We start from the raw sequence: 20,433 nt of genomic DNA on the forward strand, positions 1-20,433 counted from the left end.
CTAGACCCCTAAAATCCTCCGGTGACGCCCCTGGCATCCCAAACTCGGCCAGTGACACCCCCAAACCCTTTCGGTGACACTCCCAGAACCCCAAAATCGCTCCGGTGACACCCTCGGCGACACCCCTAAACCCCACCCGGTGACACCCCGAGAACCCCACAACCCCCGGTGTCATCCCCGACCCTGCAGTGACACCCCCGCGACCCCGAATTCCCCGGGGACACCCCCAGAACCCCCCCGGGGACACCCCCAGCACCCCCAGCTGATGCCCCTGGCACCCCAAACTCGGCCAGCGACACCCCCAAACCCTCTCGGTGACACCCCCAGAACTCCAAAATCCCCCCGGTGACACGGCCGGCACCCCAAACCCCACCAGGTGACACCCCTGGCGTGCCCCAGGGACATCCCTGGCAGCCCAAAACCCCGGTGACACCCCCAGAACCCCCCCGGTGACACCCCGGGATGTTTTGGGGGTGCCGGTTCCCGCCGGTGCAAGGGACCCGCCCGGTGCCCCCCGCTCCCAGTCCCACCAGTATCCCCAGTAACACCAGTCCGGTCCCGGGGGGGCACTCACGCCTCCCCCTCCCCCAGTCCCGGTAATTCCCGCCCGGCCTCACCGGGAACCCCCGGGAAGCCCCCGGTGTGCGCGGGGGCGGGGGGGGGGGGGGCGGCACCGCCATCCCGGGGCTTTCTGCGATGGGGAAACTGAGGCAGCAACCGGCGCCACGCCCCGTTCCCGGCACCGGGACCCCTCCCCCGCCCCGAGCAGCCTTGGGGACATTTTGTGACTTTATTACAAAACGGGGAGGGGGCGCGGGGGGGGTCACGGGTCGGGGCGGCGGCGGAACACGGCGGTGCTGGGGGGGCGCCCGGCCCGCTGCGCCCGCTGCCCCTCCTCGGTCACCGCCGGCAGCAGCGGCAGCAGCGGGTCCGCGGCCTGGACACGGACAGACGGACAGCGAGGGGACAGCGGGGGGACAGAGGGACAGGGTCAGGGACACCGGGTACCTCCCCAGTGAGCCCCACACTGCCCCTGTGTGAGTGCCCGCTGTGCCCCCATGGCACCCGATAACCTCCAGTGCCACCCCAAAATTCCCTGTGCCACCCCGTAATCTCCAGTGCCACCCCACAACCCCCATGCCACCCCCAGCGACACCTCAGGTCCCTCCAGTTCTCCCACTGTCTCCCAGTTCAGTGCCCCCCAGTTCAGTTCCCCCAATTTCCCCCAGTTCCTCCCAGTGCCCCCAGTTCCCCTAATTCCTCCCAATTGCCCCAGTGCCCCCCAGTTCAGTGCCCCCAGTGCCCCCCAATTCCCCCCAGTGCCCCCCAGTTCAGTTCCCCCGGTGCCCCCAGCTCCTCCAGTACCCCCAGCTTCCCCAAGTGCCCCCCAGTTCAGTGTCCCCAGTGCCCCCCAATTTCTCCCAGTGTACCCCATTCCCCCAAGGCCTCCCAGTTCAGTTCTCCCAGTTCCCCCAGTGCCCCCCAATTCCTCCATTTCCCCAGTGCCCCCCCAGCACCCCCCATCCCCCAGTGCCCCGAGTTCCTTCCAGGTCCCCCAGTTCAGTTCTCCCAGTTCCCCCAAATCCTCCCCAGTTCCCCCAGTGCCCCCCAATTCCCCCCCAGTTCCCGAGTTCCTCCAGTGCCCCCCAATTCCCCCCAGTCCCCCCCAGTTTCCCCAGCTGCCCTCACCAGCTGGGCGGGGGGCACGGGCTCGAACAGGGGGTGCTCCCCAAAATGCTGCAGCATCCACTGGTGCAGCTCGGGCACGTCCGTCACCGTGTACACCAGGCCCTGGGCACCCCAAAACCACAGTGTACCCCAAAACCACAGTGTACCCCAAAAACACCGTGTACACCAGGCCCTGGGGACCCCAAAACCACAATGTACCCCAAAAACACCGTGTACACCAGGCATTGCACCCCGAAAACCACAATGTACCCCAAAAACCACAGTGTACCCCAAAAACACCATGTACACCAGGCATTGCACCCCGAAAACCACAATGTACCCCAAAAACCACAGGGTACACCAGGCCCTGGGGACCCCAAAACCATGGTGTACCCCAAAAACACAGTGTACACCAAAACCAGAATGCACACCAAAACCACCGTGTACCCCAAAAACACCGTGTACACCAAAACCAGAATGTACCCCAAAAACACCAGGTACACCAGGCCCTGCACCCCGAAAACCATAATGTATCCCAAAAACCACAATGTACCCCAAAACCACCGTGTACACCAGGCATTGCACCCCAAAAACCAGAGTGTCCCCCAAAACCAAACACTGTGTGCACCAGGCCCTGGGTACCCCAAAAACCAGAGTGTACCCCAAAAACCACAGTGACACCCCAAAACCACCTGGCACACCAGGCCCTGCACCCCGAAAATACAGTGTACCCCAAAAACACCGTGTACACCAGGCCCTGGGCACCCCAAAAACCACTGTGACACCCCAAAAACATCGGGTACACCAGGCCCTGCACCCCAAAAATACAGTGTACCCCAAAAACACCGGGTACACCAGGCCCTGGGGACCCCAAAACCACAGTGTACCCCAAAAACACCGTGTACACCAGGCACTGCACCCCAAAAACACAGTGTACCCCAAAACCAGAATGTACACCAAAAACAGCATGACACCCCAAAAACACCGGGTACACCAGGCCCTGCACCCCAAAAACCAGAGTGAACCCCAAAATCCCCCTGTGCACCCGGCCCTGGCACCCCAAAGGCACAGTGACACCCCAATATCCCCCCTGGGCCCTGGGGGGGCTCCAGGATCAGGGACACCGGAGGGGTTTTGGGGGGCTCAGGAGGTTTTCAGAGGGTTTTGGGGTGGTTCTGGGAGGGGGCTCAGGGGTTTTGGGGGGCTCGGGGGGGTCAGAGGGTTTCAGGAGGTTCAGGGGGGTCTCAAGGTTGGGGTCTCAGAGGGACCCAGGGCTTTTAGGGGGTTTTGGGGAGGGGTCTCAGGGGTTTTGGGGGTTTCAGGGGGGCTCAGGAGGTTTTGGGGGGCTCAGAGTTGGGGGCTCAGAGGGGCCCAGGGGTTTTTGGGGTTTTCAGGGGGCTCAGGGGGTTTCAGGAGGTTCTGGGGGTCTCAGGGGGTCTTGAGGGATTTCAGAGGGTCTCAGGAGGTTTCAGGAGATTTGTGGGGGGTCAGGGGGGTTTCAGGAGGGTCTCAGCCAGGTTTGGGGTCTCAGGGTGTCTCAGGGGATTTTGGGGGTCTCAGGTGGTTTTAGAGGGGTCTCAGGGGGTCTCAGGGGGGTCTCAGGGGGTCTCAGCCAGGTTTGGGGTTTCAGGGGGTCTCAGGAGTTTTAGAGGGTGTCTAAGGGGTTTTGGGGGTCCCAGGGGTTTTGGGGGTGTCTCAGGGTTTTGGGCTCACCCCAGGGCGCAGCACGAAGCCGTACTCTGCCAGCATGGCCGGGCTGATGATTCTCCACTTGTGCTTGGTGCGTTTGAAATGGGGGTCAGGGAAGAGGAAAAACAGCTTGGAGAGCTGGGGGGGCACCAATGGGGGGGGCAGCGTCAGGGGGGGGGCAGCACCCCTGGCACTGCCCCCCAAACCCCCCAAACCCCCAAACCCCCCAGTGAGCGCAGGGGAACGGGGAGGGGGGGTCCTGAGGGGGTCCCAAGGGGGGCTCAGGGGGTTTTGTGGAGGATCTGTGCCCCAGTGCCACCCTATAACTTCCAGTGCCATCCAAAACCCCCCAGTGCCACCCTACAATCCCCAGTGCCACCCTATAACCTCCAGTGTCACCCCATAATCCCCAGTTCCACCTCCAGTGCCACCCTACAACCCCCAGCGCCACCCTACAACCCCAGCGCCACCCTACAACCCCAGTGCCACCCCACATCCCCCAGTGCCACCCTATAACCTCCAGTGCCACCCCAATAATCCCCAGTGCCACCTCCAGTGCTACCCAACACCCAGTATCACCCTATAATCTCCAATGCCATCCCAAATCCCCAGTGCCACCCCAAAAGCCCCCAGTGCCACCCACAACTCCATGCCACCCTACAACCCCCAGTGCCACCCACAACACCCAGTGCCACCCCAAATCCCCCAGTGCCACCCCACAACTCCCAGTGCCACCCCACAACTCCCAGTGCCACCCTATAACCTCCAGTGTCACCCCATAATCCCCAGTGCCACTCCAGTGCCCCCTTAAACCCCCAGTGCCACCCCACAACTCCCAGTGCCACCCCAAATCCCCCAGTGCCACACCAAAACCTCCAGTGTCACCCCATAATCCCCAGTGCCACCTCCAGTGCCCCCTTAAACCCCCAGTGCCACCCCACAACCCCCAGTGCCACCCTATAACCTCCAGTGCCATCCAAACCCCCCAGTGTCACCCCAAAAGCCCCCAATGCCACCCCAAATCCCCCAGTGCCACCCTATAACCTCCAGTGTCACCACCCCAAATCCCTCAGTGCCATACCACAGTGCCACACCAAAACCTCCAGTGTCACCCCATAATCCCCAGTGCCACCTCCAGTGCCCCCTTAAACCCCCAGTGCCACCCCACAACTCCCAGAGTCACCCTATAACCTCCAGTGCCACCTCCAGTGCCACCCCACAACCCCCAGTATCACCCCAAAAAATCCCAGTACCACCCCATAACCCTCAGTGGGTTTTGGGGGGGGTCTCGGGGTGGATTCAGGGAGAGTTTGGGGGTTGCTGTGGGTTTTTGGGGGTCTCAGAACACACAGAAATCCCAGGATTGTTGGGTTTGGGGTCTCTCAGGGCAGGTCAGAGCACAGAAATCCCAAGGACTTTTGGGTTTGGGCTCTTGGGGTGGGGTCAGAGGACACAGAAATTTCCTGCAGTGTTTGGGGGGCATCCTGTGAGTTTTGGGGGGGGGTCTCAGGGTGGGTCAGAGCACACAGAAATTCCAGGGACTGTTCAGGAGGTTTGTGGCTCCCAGGGTGGGTTCAGAGGACACAGAAATCCCAGGGACAGTTGGGTTTGGGGTCTCTCAGGGCAGGTCAGAGGACAGAAATCCCAAGGACTTTTGGGTTTGTGGCTCCCAGGGTGGGTTCAGAAGACAGAAATTCCCAGGACTGTCGGGTTTGGGGCTCTTGGGGTGGGGTCAGAGCACACAGAAATTTCCAGCAGTGTTTGGGGTTGCTGTGGGTTTGGGGTCTCTCAGGTGGGTTCAGAGCACACAGAAATCCCAGCATTGTTGGGTTGTGGGCTCTTGGGGTGGGTCAGAGCACACAGAAATTCCAGGGACTGTTTAGGGGATTTGGGGTCTCTCAGGGTGGGTTCAGAGGACAGAAATCCCAGCACTGTTGGGGGTTTGGGGCTCTTGGGGTGGGTTCAGAGCACACAGGAACCCCAGGATTGTTGGTTTGTGGGTTCAGAGCACACAGGAACCCCAGGGACGGCTGGAGGTGCTGTGGGTTTGGGGGCTCTCAGGGTGGGTTCAGAGCACACAGGAACCCCAGCACTGTTGGGTCTGTGGGTTCAGAGCACACAGGAACCCCAGCACTGTTGGGTCTGTGGGTTCAGAGCACACAGGAACCCCAGCACGGTGTGTTCTGAGCCCCCCAGCACCCACCTGGCCCCGCAGGAAGAAGTGGGGCAGGTGTTTCATGGCGTTGCCCCTCACACACGCCACGTTGCCGAAGCGGCCGGGCTGCGCCGCCCGCAGCGCCCGGATCCTGGCGCGGGTGAACGCGGCCACCTTGGCCCGGAGCTCCAACCCCAGCGCCAGGGAGCGGGGAAAGAGCTCCGAGAGAGCCACTGGGGGCGCAGAGAGGGAGAAACACGGTCAGAGAGAGACCAGGGAGAGAGGGAAAGAGAGAGACAAAAACCCGGGGAGAGAGAGAGACCGGGAGGGAGAGAAACCGGGTCAGAAAGGGAGAGAGAGGGAGAGAGACACCAGGGAACAGCTCCGAGAGAGCCACTGGGGGCGGCAGAGAGGGAGAAACGCGGTCAGAGAGAGAGGGAGAGATCGGGAACAGCTCCGAGAGAGCCACGGGGAGCGGGAGAGAGGGAGAAACGCGGTCAGAGAGAGAGAGAGACCAGGGAGAGAGGGAAAGAGAGAGACAAAAACCCGGGGAGAGAGAGACCGGGAGGGAGAGAAACCGGGTCAGAAAGGGAGAGAGAGAGAGAAAAATCCGGTGTGAGAGAGAGAGATCGGGAACAGCTCCGAGAGAGCCACTGGGGGCGGGAGAGAGAGGGGGAGAGAGAAAAACCTGGTCAGAGAGGGAGAGCCACAGTGAGAGAGACAGACAGAGAGACAGAGAGCACCCTGAGAGAGACAGACAGACAGACAGACAGACAGAGAGCACCCTGAGAGAGACAGACAGACAGACAGACAGAGAGCACCCTGAGAGAGACAGACAGACAGACAGACAGACAGACAGACAGACAGACAGCACCCTGAGACAGACAGACAGACAGACAGACAGAGAGCACCCTGAGAGAGACAGACAGACAGAGAGCGCCCTGAGAGAGACAGACAGACAGACAGACAGCACCGGGAGAACACCGAGGAGAGGGAGAGAGAGAAAGAGCCGGGGTAGAGAGAGAGCCCCGGGGCAGAGCTCCCCCGGCCCTGCCGTGCCCCCCGTGCCCCTCACCCCTCTGCCCCCGTGCTCACCCGCAGCCCCCCATGCCCCGTGCCCACCCCCCAATGCTCATGCCCACCCAGCAGGCCCCCATGCCCCCAGCCTCACCCAGCAGCCCCCCCGTGCCCACTCCCGTGGGTGCCCCCTCACCCACAACCCCCGTGCACACCCCCGGTGCCCTCATGCTCACCCCCAGCCCCTGGTGCCCCCCACCCCTGCTGCCATGCTCACCCCCATGCCCCGTGCCCACCCTCAAAACCCCCCACGCTCACCCCCAGCCCCTCATGCTCAATCCCAGCCCTCCGTACCCCCGTGCCCACTCCCGTGGGTGCCCCCTCACCCACAACCCCCCCAGTCCCCCCGTGCCCCTCCCAGCCCTTGGTGCCCCCTCACCCCTTGCTCCTGTGCCCACCCTGAGACCTCCAGTGCTCACCCCCGGTGCCCCTTCAACCGCAACACCCCGTGCCCACCCCCAGCTCCCGGGATCACCCTCAGACCCCCCCATGCTGATCCCCGGTGCCCCCTCACCCGCAATCCCCGTGCCCACCCGAAGCCCCCGCGCTCACCCAGCAGCCCCCCAAACCCCCAGACTGCCCACCCGCAGTCCCTCGTGCCCATCCACAGTGCCCCCCGGTGCCCGGGCTCACCGAGCAGCCCCCGATGCCCCCCGTGCCCACCCCAGTGCCCCCCGGTCTCACCGAGCAGCCCCCCGTAGCCGCACCCCACATCTGCGAACTCCACGCGGGCCGGGGGGGTCCCGGGAGGGGCCTCGGGTGGGAAAAAACTCGGGAACAGCGAGGCCCAGTCCATGTCCTGAGGGCGGGACGGGCTGCGGGCACCGGGGCACCGTCACTGCCGGGAACCGGGACCGTGACTGCCCGGGAACCGGAACGGGCACCGGGGAACCGAGACTGCCCGGGAACCGGAACGGGCACCGGGGCTGGCACTGCCCGGGAACAGGAGGCGACACAAGGGCGGGGATGTGGAAGGAGGGGGATCCAGCCCGGCGCTCCTGGGGGCGGCCAGGTGACCGGCGGGGCCATCACGGAGGTCCCGGGCTGGAGGATCCCGCCGCGGGCTCTGGGGCGGTCCCGGGACCCGGTGCGGGCGTTACCGGGGGAGGTTCCGGGGGGGTTCCCGGGGGTCCCCGCACTCACTAGCACAGGGTGTGGTCGGCCAGCGGGTTCGAGTGCGCGCGCTGGCGGTAGAAGCGTTTCTGTGGCGGCACCGCCGCCTCCTCCTCCTTCTCCTCGGCCGCCGCCATGCCGGCAGCGCGCGGCGCGTTTCAGTGACGTCACGGAGCGGCGCGGGATTGTGACGTCACGTGCGACATGTCTGAGGGGCGAGCCCGGTCTGGAGGTGACAGCGCCCCCTGGCGGCCCAGTACAACCAGTATAACCAGTATAACCAGTGCTCCCCCAGTGCTTCCAGTGCCCCTCCAGTGCCCTCCCAGTGCTCCCAGTACAACCAGTGCTCCCAGTGCTTCTAGTGCCCCTAGACGCCCACACTGCCCCCCCAGTGCTCCCAGTCCCCTCGTTGCTCTCAGTGCCCCCCCAGTGCTCCCAGTACAACCAGCGTTCCCAGTGCCCCCCCAGTGCTCACACTGCCTCTCCCCAGTGCTCCCAGTGCTCACACTGCTCCCCCCAGCGCTCCCAGTGCTCCCAGTGCCCCCAGTATGCCCACTGCCCCCCAGTACCCCCAGTGCTCCCAGCGCCCTCCCCAGTTCCCCCCGTCCCCCCAGTGCCCCTCCCCAGTGCTCCCAGTTCCTCACAGTGGTCCCAGCACTTCCAGCGCCCCGTGGTGCCCCCCAGCATCCCCCCAGTCCCCCCAGTGCTCCCAGTCCCCCCCCTCCTCGGGCTCTTCCCGCTCGGGGCCGTTTGGGGAATTCGGCTGCGGCCAGACCGGGGGCGAGTTCTGGGAACCCCCGGGGGTGTCGGGGGGGGGTTGAGCAATGTGGGGCCGGAGTTGCCCGGCCCTTCCCGGCCGGTCCCTTCCCGTCTGGTCCATTCCCCTCCCGTCCCTTGCCGTCCAGGCCGGTCCCTCCGGGGCTGCCCGGAACTGCTCTGGCCGGGGGTCCCGGGCCGGGGCACGGCGGGACGGGCGGGCCGACCCCTCCTCCAGCGCTGGGACCCCCCCGGGTCCCTGTGATCCCTTCCCGTCCCTGTGACTCCCCCTGTCCCTGTGACCCCCCCCGAGCCCCTGTGACCCCCCCCAGTCCCGGTGACACCCCTCATGTCCCTGTGACCCCCCGGTCTCTGTGACCCCCCCGATCGCTGTCACCTCCCCTGGTCCCTGTGACCCTCCCGGTCTCTGTGACCCCCCAGGTCGCTGTGACCCCCCGGGTCCTTGTCATCCCCCGGGTCCCTGTGACCCCCCCCGGGTCACTCTGACCCTCCCGGTCCCTGTGCCCCCCCCGGGTCGCTCTGCCCCAGCGCCGCCCCCCCGGTGTCCCCCGTGCCACATTAACCCGGTGACGCAGGCGGTGACGCGGCTGCGCGGGGGGTCCCGGGGGGACACGGAGGGGACACGGAGGGGTCGGGCGGGTTGTTCATTACCCCGGGGTCACCCCCTGTGAGAGTCTGTCCGAAATATCCCTCACCTGCCTCACGATCGGCATTGGGGAGACCACCGAGGAAACAAGACCCCCTCTATCTGATGATCCTGTAGGGGAAAGTCGTGTGCCCGACACCTGAGAGCGCAGTGCTCAGGTGTTGTTTCCACAGGTGTTGTTCGCTGTGTGCTACACTGAGCCCAAAGAAGGGGGCACAGTGCCCTGTGTGTAACAACAGCCTTGGGAGCTGTCCCACCTCTCGCCATGGCTGGGCTTCTCCTGAGTTCAGGTGGTCTCCCACAGAAGACCCTCACCTGTTTTACAACCACCGGGACAGACAGACTGGGATGTAAGGAGCCTCTCCATCAAGGACTGGGACTGAAACCCCCATGTGAAAAGGCCCCTCTGCTCCTTCCGAGGACTGGGACTGAAACCCCCAGCCCGGGGAGGTGTGTGGGGGACAAAGCCGACCAAAGAGAGATGTTTGCCTGCAGGTTGTGACCACTGGACCACAAAAACAATGGATTTCATTTACTGTTGAGAACATGGACTACCTGTTACATCTATTCCTTATTGCATCTGTTTCCCCTCCCCTCACAATTTCCAATAGAGTTATCATAATAAAAACCTCTGAGTTAGGTGGAGATTTTGAGATGTCCCTGAGGGAACAGGCAGATCCTCGGCTGGATTGGACCAAAGGACTTCGTCTCTACGTTTGGTAGCTATATCCCCCCCCCGTCTCTTTTTTCTTTTTCTCTTTCTTTCTCTATCTTTTTCTCTCCCTTAACCCCTCTATCGCATTTTGCTGTGGTCATTCAATAAAGGTGCATTTGTTTTGATTATCATTGCAAACCCCCTTGTACCATGTCAGTTCTTTTTGCACTCAGATCAATCCACGAACCATCACGAACTCCGTTCGTAAGGACAGAACATGACACCCCCCACCCCCCGCTCACCGAGAGCTCAGGGAGCCCGGCTCAGGTGGCACCGGGGACGAGTATGTGACACCTGCACGATGGCACTGGGGACGGGTCCGTGACACCTGCACGGTGACACCGGGACGGGTCTGTGACACTCCTGTCAGTGGCACCAGGGACGGGACTGTGAGACCCGCCCGGTGGCACTGGGGACAGGTGTGTGACATTCCGCACGGTGGCACCGGGGGTGGGACTGTGACACCCGAGCGGTGACATCGGGGGCGGGTACGTGACACCCGCACGGTGGCACCAGGGACAGAACTGTGACACTCCGCACGGTGGCACCGGGGACGGGTGTGTGACACTCGCACAATGGTACTGGGGACAGGACTGTGACACCCGTGCGGTGGCACCGGGGGACACCGAACCCACCCCGGGACCGCGGGGACCGGGACAGAGCGCGCGCCGTGGGCGGAGCCCTATCAGCCGCGGAGGGGCGTGGCTTAATTGGATCGACCAATCAGATTCGGGGGCTCGACCCATCCCCGCCCCTTTCCAGGATGGCGGCGCCCGGGTGCCACGTGGGGACCGGGGGGGAGCGGGAGGGGGAGGAAGAGGAAGAGGAAGAGGAAGAGGAAGAGGAAGAGGAAGAGGAAGAGGAAGAGGAAGAGGAAGAGGAAGAGGAAGAGGAAGAGGAGCAAGAAGAGGAAGCAGAAGCGGCGCTGCGGGCCGTGTTCCCCCGGGACCCCGAGCTCTTCGCCGAGTCCTTCCCGGAGCGGCGCCGGTTCCGGCTGTGCGGGCGCGTCCTGCACATCGCGGAGCACCACGGGCCGCGGCTCGGGCTCGCCGGGGCCGTCTGGGAGGCGGTGAGCGGCACCGGGGGATATCCCGGGGCTGTGGGTGACATCCCGGGTGACAGCGGGTGATGGGAAAGCCGGGGGAGCCCGCGGGTACGGGGCTGTCGGGGACACCGGGAGGGGGGAGGTGACATCCCGGGCGTACCGGGAGTGATGGGGTGGCGGAGGGGACACACGCGACATGCCGGGGGTGGCAGGAGGGATGGGCAATGAGGGACTCCGAGAGTACGGGGGTACCGGGAGTGACATCGTGGTGGGCACTGGGAGGGATGAGTGATTGGGAAGGGGCTACCGAGTCATGGGGGGAACGGGGAACACCGGAGGGGACACCGGGAACGGGCACCCTGACCGGGGGTGAGGGGTCCTGGGCATCCCGGACCGTGGTGGCCACTCCGGGGGGCACCGGGTGGCCGTGGGAGAACCGGGAGGACCCTGGGGGCACAAGAAGCAGCGCTTGGGGGGCTTTGGGTTTCGGGGGCTCTCCCATGGGCCGGGTCCCCCCAGTGTCCCCTCTGTGCCCCCCAGGCCCTGTCCCTGTGCCGCTTCCTGGGCGAGCAGAACCTGGAGCTGGCGGGGCGGCGGGTGCTGGAGCTGGGCGCCGGTACCGGCATCGTGGGCATCTTCGCTGCCATGCTGGGTACGGGGGCACCGTGGGTGGGGGGACACCTGGGGAAAGGGTGGGGACACCTGTGGGGGGCACCTGGGCTGGGTGGGATCCCCATTCTCCCCCCCAGTACAGAACTGGAAACTGGTGTGAGCAGCCCTGGGGCTTATTGGGATCTGGTGGGGCCATGGGTGGTTACCCCTCTCCCCCTCTTGGATTTGGGGTCTGTTGGGGTCAGGGAGGGTTTGGGGAGATCCAGTGGGGGTGTTTCTCACTCTGCCTCGGGGATTGTTGGGATGTAGGGGGGTTTTGGGGTGGGAGCTCCGAGGGTTTTTTCCTCTCTGTGGCTCAGGGGGTTTTACTGGGATTTTGGGATGGCGTTCCAAGGGGGTGTTCCTCACTCTGGCTCAGGGGTTTTACTGTGATTTTGGGGTGGGGGTCCCAGGGGTGACCCACCCGCTGACTCACTGTTAACTGGTCTCTGAGGGGTCACCGGGGGTGTGTGCCCCGCTGACGGCCGCGCTGCCCCGCAGGGGCCGAGGTGACGCTCACGGACCGGCCGCCGGCGCTGCCGCAGCTCCGGGAGAACGCGCGGCTCAACTTCCCGGGGAGCGCGGCGGGGCCGCGGGTGCGGGCGCTGCGCTGGGGCCGCGACCAGCGCCGCTTCCCTCCCAAATTCCACCTCATCCTGGGCTCCGACATCGTGTACGACCCCCGCTCCTTCGCCCCGCTGCTGAGCACCCTCCGGCACCTGCTGGTGCCGCCGGCCCAGGCGCTGCTCAGCGCCCGCCTGCGCGGCGGCGAGGCCGGGGCCGCCCGCTTCTTCCGGCAGCTGCTGCCGCCTTTCTTCGGGGTGCGGCTGCTGCGGCGGGAGCCCGAGCGGGACATCGAGATCTACGCGGTCACCCCGCGGGACGGAGCCCCGGAGCGGGACAGCCCCGGGCTGGGCTCCCTCACACCGCGGGACGGAGCCCCGGAGCGGGACAGGCCCGGGCTGGGGTCCCTCACACCGCGGGACGGAGCCCTGGAGCGGAGCGGGCCCGGGCTGGGGTCCCTCACACCGCGGGACGGAGCCTTGGAGCAGGGAAAGCCCGGGCTGGGGTCCCTCACACCGTGGGATGGAACCTCGGAGCGGGACAGGCCCGGGCTGGGGTCCCTTACTGGGGATTAAATGGTGCCGAGGGTCGCAGTTCAGGTGTTGTGTGTGATTTGGGAGGGCTGGAGGGGGTTTGGGGAAGGGGACAGGCCGGAGGGGGTCTGTGAGGGTCAGGTGGGGTTTGAGAGTCGGGGGGGTCTGTGAGAATCGGGGGTTCTGTGAGAGTGGGAGGAATCTGTGAGGGTCGGGGGTCTGTGAGGGCCCGGGGGGCTTTGTGAGGCTGGGGGCTCTATGAGAGTGGGGGGGGCTCTGTGAGGGTCGGGGGGGGGGGGCTGTGAGAACCAGAAAGGGTCTGAGAGGGTCTGTGAGGTGGGGGGGGAAGGTCTGTGAGGGTCTGGGCTCTGTGAGGGCTGGGGGTCTCTTGGGTGCGGGGTGGATCTGTGAAAGTCTGGGGTCTCTGAGGGTCTGGGGTCTCTGAGGGTCAGGGAGCTTTGAGGGTCCCGGGGGGTCTGTGAGGGCTAGGGGGGTCGGGGGTCTCTCGGGTTCAGGGGGCTCTGTGAGGGTCAGGAGTCTATTAGGGTGGGAGGGGGATCTGTGAGGGTCAGAGTGTTTTTTGAGGCTGGGGGGGTCTGTGAGGGTCAGGGGAGGTCTGTGAGGGTCGGGGGTCTCTGAGGCTGGAGGGGGGCCGATGAGGGTCTGGTAGCTTTGTGAGGGCCGAGGGTCTCTCGGTTGCGGGGAGGGTCTCTGAGGGTCTGTGGTCTGTGAGGCTGTGGGGGGTTTGTGAGGGTCTGTGGTCTGTGAGGGTCGGGAGGGAGGGGTCTGTGAGGCTGTGGGGGGTTTGTGAGGGTCTGGGGTCTCTGAGGTCCGGGGGTCTCTCGGGTGCGGGGGGGGGTTCGGGCCGGGCGTTTCGAGCCCCTCCTCTCCCCCCCCAATTCCCCCTCAGCCAATCCCGCGCCTCCGTGGCGCCCGCGTGACGTCACACACACGCGCGCGCAGCCAATCGCGGCTCCGCTCCCCGATCCTTCACCGGGCCGTGACGTCACGCGGCGCGCCGCGGGCAGGCCGGGATGCAGCGCGCGGCGCTGGGCGCGCTCGGGGCGGCGGCGCGGGTGAGACCGGGACCACCGGGAAACCGGGACCCCCAGAACCCCAGCCCCGGGACCCTCAGCTCCTGGATCCCCGGGATCCCGGGCCCCCAGCCCCGTGACCACCGGGAACGCCGGGACCCCCCAGCCCCGGGACCCCCAGAACCTGAGCCCTGGGACCCCCTAGCACTGGGAACCCCGGGACCGCCGGGAACCCGCAGCCCTGGGACCCTCCCAGCCCCGTGACCTCACAACTCCGAGACCCCTGGGACCCCCGAGCCCCGGGACCACCGGGAATCCCAGCCGTGGGACCCCCAGAACCCCAGCCCCGGGATCACCCGGACCCCCAGCCCCGGGACCATCGGAACACCCAGCCCCGGACCACCGGGAACCCCGTGATTCCCTAACCCCGGGACCACCGGGACCCCCCAGCCCTGTGATCCCCAGTACCGGAACTGCCGGGAACCCTGGGACCCCCAGCTCCGGGACACCCGTGACCCCCGAGCCCCGGGATCTCCGGGACCCCCAACCTCGGGTCCCCCCATTCCCGTGACCCCCGGCTATCCTCGGGCGCCCCCCGCCCCCATTCTGCGCTTTTCCCCCCCCTCCGGTACCCCCGGTGCCCCCCATACCGAGCCCTCCCCGTACCCATCCCGCACCCCTCGGGCCCCCCCAGGCCCGTCCGTGACCCCCCGTGCCCCGCAGGCCGCCCCGTGCCGCTGGCTGAGCGCGGCCCCGCCGGCGCTGCGGGAGCTGCGGGAGCTGCGGGCGCGCACCGGGCAGCCCGTGCTGCGCTGCCGGGAGGCGCTGGAGCGGGCGGGGGGCGACCTGCGGCAGGTGCGGAAACGGGGGGGAACGGGGGGCACCGGGGGGGACACAGAAACCGGGAGGAGAACGGGGACCAGGGGAGCTGGGAGGGGGGATGAGTGGGGGGGACTCTGGGGGTCGCAGGGGGTCTTAGGAGGAGGGGGACTTTGGGGCTTTGAAGGGAGGGGTTCATTGGGACAGGCTTGGGGCAGGGACTGTTTGGACCGGGGGTCTTTGGGGCAGGGGGGCTTTGAGAAGGGGGTCCCTGGGGCAGGGTGTCTTTGAGACAGGGGGCTTGGGGCAAGGGGTCTTTGGGGTAGAAGGTCTTTGGAGCAGGGGGTGTTTGGGACAGGGGGGCTTTGGGACCTGGGGGTCTTTGGGGAAGGGGGTCCCTGGGGCAGGGGGACTGTGGGAAAGGGGGGTCGTTGGGACAGGGGGCCTTTGAGGCCTGGGGTCTTTGGGACAGGGGGTCCTTGGGAAGGGGGACTCTGGGGCAGGGGGGTTTTGGGGGGAGGGGGTCTTTGGGACAGGCTTGAGGCAGGGGCTGTTTGGGACAGGGGGTCTTTGGGGCAGGGGGGTTCTGGGACAGGTGAACTCTGGGGCAAGGGGTCTTTGGGGGAGGGGGGCTTTGGGCAGGGGCTATTTGGGGCAGAGGGGCTTTGGGATGGGGGGGGGTCTTTGGAACAAGGGGTCTTTGGGACAAGGGAGTCCACGGGGCAGGGAGTCCTTGGGACAGGGGGGTCCTTGGGAAAGGGGGCTCTGGGACAGGGGGTCTTTGGGGGAGGGGTCCTTGGGACAGGGGGTCCATGGGGCAGGGGGTCCCTGGGACAGGGGGTCTTTGGGGGCACCAGGACCAGAGCAGGCCCAGCCCCTGGGGGGTGGGAGGGCAGTGGGGTTGGGTCTGGTCTGTGCCCCCCCCGCCCGTGTCCCCCTCAGGCTGAGGGGTGGGGATGGGGACACTGAGGTGACCCTGTCAGGGCTGGGGTGACCCTGGCAGTGCTGGGGACACTGGGGTGACCCTATCACTGCTGGGAGACATTGGGGTGACCCTGTCACTGCTGGGGGACATTGGGGTGACCCTGTCAGTGCTGGGGACACTGAGGTGACCCTGGCAGTGCTGGGGACACTGGGGTGACCCTATCAGTGCTGGGGACATTGGGGTGACCCTGTCAGTGCTGGGGGACATTGGGGTGACCCTGGCAGTACTGAGGGACATTGGAGTGACCCTGTCAGTGCTGGGATGGCCCTGTCAGTACTGGGGGACATTGGGGTGACCCTGTCAGTGCTGGGGACATTGGGGTGACCCTGTCAGTGCTGGGATGGCCCTGTCCCCTCCCATGTGTGCCCCCAGGCTGAGGGGCAGTGCTGGGGACACTGGGGTGACCCTATCAGTGCTGAGGTGACCCTGTCAGTGCTGGGGACACTGGGGTGACCCTGGCAGTACTGGGGGACCCTGGCAGTGCTGGGGGACATTGGGGTGACCCTGTCAGTGCTGGGGTGACCCTGGCAGTGCCAGGGACCCTGAGGTGACCCTGTCCCCCCGTGTGTCCCCCCCAGGCCGAGGCCTGGCTGGAGGCCGAGTCGCGCCGCCGGGGCTGGGCCAGGGCCGCTGCCCCCGGGGCTGCCCGGGCCCGCCAGGGGCTCGTGGGGGTGCTGAGCGAGGGCTCGGCCGCCGTCATGGTGGAGGTGAGTGAGAGGGGGGGGGGTGGGGGTCCCTGTGTCCCTCCTGGGGGGTCTCAGTGTCCCCAGGGTCACCGTGTCCTTCCCTCCCAGGTGAACTGTGAGACGGATTTCGTGGCGCGGACCCCCGACTTCCAGCAGCTGGTGGAGATGGCGGCCAGGGGGGTCCTGGGGCACTGCCAGGGGGCCTCGGGCACCAAGGTGGGCTGTGAGGGGGGCACTGGGGTGCCAGGGGGGGCATTGGGGTGCCAGGGAGTTTGGGGGTGTCGGGGGTCTTGGGGAAGTTGGGCTTGCACAGACGGTGTTGGGTTCTTGGGGGATGCCAGGGGGGTTAGGGGAGGTTTTGGGGGTGTTGGGGCAGTGTTTGGGCTACCAGGGGTGTTGGGGCAGGGTTTGGGGGTCCCAGGGGGTGTTGGGAAGGGTTTGGGGGTGCTGGGGGTGTTGGGGCAGAGTTTGGGGGTTTTAGGGGTGCTGGGCAGGGTTTGGAGGTGCCAGGGGATGTTGGGCACGGTTTGGGGGTGCCAGGGCTCTTGGGGCAGGGTTTGGGGATGTTTGGGCAGTGTTTGGGGGTGCCAGGGTTGCTGGGCAGGGTTTGAGGGTCCCAGGGGGGTTGGGGCAATGTTTGGGGGTGTTGGGGGATGTTTTGGGGGTGCTGGGCAGGGTTTGGGGGTGCCAGGGCCCTCTGTGACCCCTCTCCCCAGCTCCTGCTGCCAGAGGAGGAGCTGGCCCAGGTGCGGGCAGAGAACGGGGGGGACCTGCTGAGCGAGCACCTGGCACATGCCATGGGTGAGTGCCCATCCCAGTACATCCCAGTGCCCATCCCAGTGCCCCCAGTACATCCCAGTGTGCCCAGTGCCCATCCCAGTGTGCCCAGTGCCCATCCCAGTGCCCCCAGTACATCCCAGTGTGCCCAGTGCCCCTCCCAGTACATCCCAGTGTGCCCAGTGCCCCTCCCAGTGCCCCCAGGACATCCCAGTGTGCCCAGTGCCCATCCCAGTGTGCCCAGTGCCCATCACAGTACATCCCAGTGTGCCCAGTGCCCCTCCCAGTACATCCCAGTGCCCTTTCTATGCAATCCCCGTTTTCCTCCTTGTCCTTTTATGTCCCAAGTCTGCTGAACCCCAACCCCCAGTGATGCCAGACAACCCCCCCAGTGCCCCCAGAGCCTGCCAGTCCCAGTGCCCCCAATGCCCCCCCGCAGTGCCCCCAGTTCCCCCAGAACCTGACACTCCCAGTGTCCCCAGTGTCCCGTGAGCCTGACAGTCCCAATGCCCTCCCCAGTGCCCCCAATGCTCCCAGTGCTCCTCACCAGTGCCCCCCAGTGTCCCCAATGCCCCTCCCCAGTGCCCCCAGTTCCCCCAGAACCTGACACTCCCAAGTGCCCCCAGTGCTCCTCTCCAGTTTCCCCAGTGCCCTCCCCAGTGCCCCCAGCCTGTGCCAGCCTCTCTCTGTGCAGGGCACACCCTGGGCTGGGCTCTGGCTGCTCCAGGACCCTTTTTGGGGGGGGGGGGTCCTGCTCTCTGCTCTCTCTCCGTGCCCTCCCCCCCCCCATTTTTGGGGGTGCTGACATTCCCCCCCCCTCTGTCCCCCCCAGGCCGCCTGGGCGAGCGCCTGGCACTGCGCCGGGCCGGCTGGCTGTGTGCCCCCCCCGGCGGTTTCGTTGCCACCTATGCCCACGGCTGGGTGCCCGCCGGGCCCGCCGTGGCCATGGGCACCTACGGGGCGCTGGTGGCGTGCGGGGGGCCGGGCCCGGGGCCCCCCCCGGCCGAGCTGCGCGAATTGGGGCGCAGGGTGGCGCAGCACGTGGTGGGCATGGCGCCCACCGCCCTGGGCACCCCCGAGGACGAGCTGGGGGGGGACAGCGAGACGCGGCTGCTGGCACAGGGGGCGCTGATGGAGCCGGGCGTGCCCCTGGGGCGGTACCTGCGCGACAGGGGCGGCCTCCGGGTGTGCGACTTCCTGCGCTTCCAGTGCGGGGAGGAGCCCCCCCAGGAGCCCCCCCGGGCTGAGGGGGGCGGCTGAACCCCCTGGGTTCACACACAGACCCCCCCCCCACCCCCACTGTGCCCCCCATGCCAGGCTGGGGCAGCGAGAGCCCCCCCAGTGTGGGGTGAGGCTGAATAAAGGTGCAGAATCCAGGCCGGGTGTTTTGTGGGGGACCCCGCTCCCCAACCCCCCCCCTGCACCCCCAAACCCCTCCTGCCCCCCCGAGCTCCCCCAGGGACCCCCCCCCGCAGGGTTTGAATGGGAAATCCACACAAAAAGGGGCTCAGACCCCAAAGAGCCCAACCCCAATATGGGGGCAGCAATGGGGGGGGGCACAGCTGGGGGGGCACCACCATCCCATCCTGAGACCCCCATTGTGTCCCTGACACCCCCATCCTGCCATGACCCCCCATTGCCTGAACCAGTGGGTTGGGGTAAGAGAGGGTTGACAGAGCGGATGGACAGGGGAGTTGGGGACAACAGATGGGTGGGACAGGTAGGGGGTTGAGGACATGGGCAGATGGGGACAGGGGAATGGGGGACAGGTGGGAACAGAGGGACGAGTGGCGACAGGGGCAGGTGGGGGACAGGGGCAGGACATGGGGACAGGGGGATGGGGTGGGACATGGGGCAGGTGGGGGGACAGGCGACAGTGATGGGGGGACAGGGGGACTAGGGAGCAGTTGGGGACAGGGGGATGGGTGGGACAGGGGGACAGGTGGGGGGACTGGCGGGGGCAGTGGCAGGGGGTGGGAAGTGGGGGGAATAGGGGGCACCTGGGGACAGGGGGACAGGTGGGGACGGGAGCAGGTGGGGACAGGGGGACGGGTGGGGGGACAGGGGGCAGGTGGGGGAAAAGGGGGACAGGTGAGGACAAGGGAACAGGGAGGAGGACGGGAGGACAGGTGGGGACAGGGGAACAGAGAGGGACAAGTGGGGACAGGGAACAGGTGGGGGGACAGGGGGATAGGGAGCAGTTGGGGACAGGGGGATGGGGTGGGACATGGGACAGGTGGGGACAGGGGGCGCCCCAGTGGGGACATAGGGCAGGGGACAGGGGGACAAGGGACAGGTGGAGGCGGGACAGGGAGCAGGTGGGACAGGTGGGACATGGGGCAGGTAAGGACAGGGGGACAGGTGGGGGACAAGGGGCAGGTGAGGACGGGGGGGGACAGGTGGGGGGACGGGGATAGGAGGACGAAGGAACAGGTGAGACACGGGGCAGGTGGGGACAGGCACAGGTGTCTGGGGGGGATCAGGGGGTGGCAGCAGTTGGGGTGACGAAGCCGAGCACCGACACCCCCCGAGGGCAGCCGCTCCGGTCCCCCCGCTCCGTGACGTCACCGGCCGCCTCCCGGGACAAGTAACCGGGAACAGGCCGGGCTGGAACAGCCTATCCTGGATTACTTGAACCGGGCCGCGGCCGCCGCACCCCCCGGCACCGTCCCCGGCCGCTCCCGCTGGCACCGCCGCGCTCTCCCCGTCCCCGCTCCGCTCCGTTCCCCCGGCAGCGCCCCCGGGAGCGGCGGGAACGGCGGAGGCGTCCCGGGGGGGGGGGGCATCAACAGGAGGGTGACAGCGACCGGGGGACAGGGGGGGACACGGGGCTGACCCCACCCCCCTCACCCCATCCCCCCCCATCCCGGGGTCAGCCCCGCCCCTCCCCCCCCCGGTACCTGCCGCTCCCGCCGCGTCCGGTGGGGGGGAGGGGCGGGGGGGGCGGGGGCGCGCGCCCACCGGAGCGCGCGGGGCCGCGGCGGTTTCCAGGCGCCCCCGGGGCGGGGCCGGGGCCGCGCTGTGGGACAGGCGCGGAGAGGGGGCGGGGCTAGGGGGGACTTGAAACGGACGGAGGGCGCGGATTGGATGGGCGGGGAAAGGGGCGGGGCGCGGTTGTGTTTACTTCGCGCGGAGCTCCGTGAGGGGAGGGACAGGAAAAGCCACGCCCCTTACACCGAAATGGGCGGGGCTTTGACAAACCACGCCTATGCGTTGTGAGTGGGCGGGGCTCTCTGCAGCCGCTTTTGCACGCTAAATGTTGTGAAATTAATTTGGTTAAATTAGAAAAATAATCCCTTTTCCCCCAGGATTTATGAGCAGGAACCCCAAATTCCTCCCGTTTCCACTCCAAATTCCTTATTTTTCATTCCATTTCCACCTAATTCACCTTAAATTCCTAACACTAACCCCAAATTCCTACTTTTTTATCACAGCTCCACCTAATTCACCCCTAATTCCTAACCCTAACCCAGATTCCTTCTTTTTCATCTCATTTCCA

General features: G+C 66.4%; 3 protein-coding genes across 3 annotated transcripts; 2 read left to right on the forward strand and 1 right to left on the reverse strand.

Moving 5' to 3' along the window:
- Positions 1-776: 776 nt before the first annotated feature.
- Positions 777-7,868, reverse strand: METTL1 (methyltransferase 1, tRNA methylguanosine). Its single transcript, XM_064734877.1, has 6 exons — positions 7,733-7,868; positions 7,274-7,404; positions 5,561-5,745; positions 3,382-3,495; positions 1,690-1,791; positions 777-937 (listed from the first exon to the last, which is right to left on the reverse strand). The coding sequence occupies exons 1-6, from the start codon at positions 7,837-7,839 to the stop codon at positions 824-826; spliced, it is 753 nt and encodes a 250-aa protein (XP_064590947.1). The 5' UTR covers positions 7,840-7,868; the 3' UTR covers positions 777-823.
- A 2,735-nt stretch (positions 7,869-10,603) lies between these two features.
- On the forward strand, positions 10,604-12,693 carry EEF1AKMT3 (EEF1A lysine methyltransferase 3). Its single transcript, XM_064734628.1, has 3 exons — positions 10,604-10,909; positions 11,426-11,537; positions 12,038-12,693. The coding sequence occupies exons 1-3, from the start codon at positions 10,604-10,606 to the stop codon at positions 12,673-12,675; spliced, it is 1,056 nt and encodes a 351-aa protein (XP_064590698.1). The 3' UTR covers positions 12,676-12,693.
- Positions 12,694-13,667: 974 nt separating this feature from the next.
- Positions 13,668-18,311, forward strand: TSFM (Ts translation elongation factor, mitochondrial). Its single transcript, XM_064734630.1, has 6 exons — positions 13,668-13,709; positions 14,391-14,522; positions 16,050-16,178; positions 16,266-16,373; positions 16,874-16,958; positions 17,767-18,311. The coding sequence occupies exons 1-6, from the start codon at positions 13,668-13,670 to the stop codon at positions 18,192-18,194; spliced, it is 924 nt and encodes a 307-aa protein (XP_064590700.1). The 3' UTR covers positions 18,195-18,311.
- Positions 18,312-20,433: the final 2,122 nt, after the last annotated feature.

The sequence above is a fragment of the Zonotrichia leucophrys genome, chromosome 29, assembly GCF_028769735.1.
Source record: "Zonotrichia leucophrys gambelii isolate GWCS_2022_RI chromosome 29, RI_Zleu_2.0, whole genome shotgun sequence".
Lineage (NCBI taxonomy): Eukaryota > Metazoa > Chordata > Aves > Passeriformes > Passerellidae > Zonotrichia > Zonotrichia leucophrys.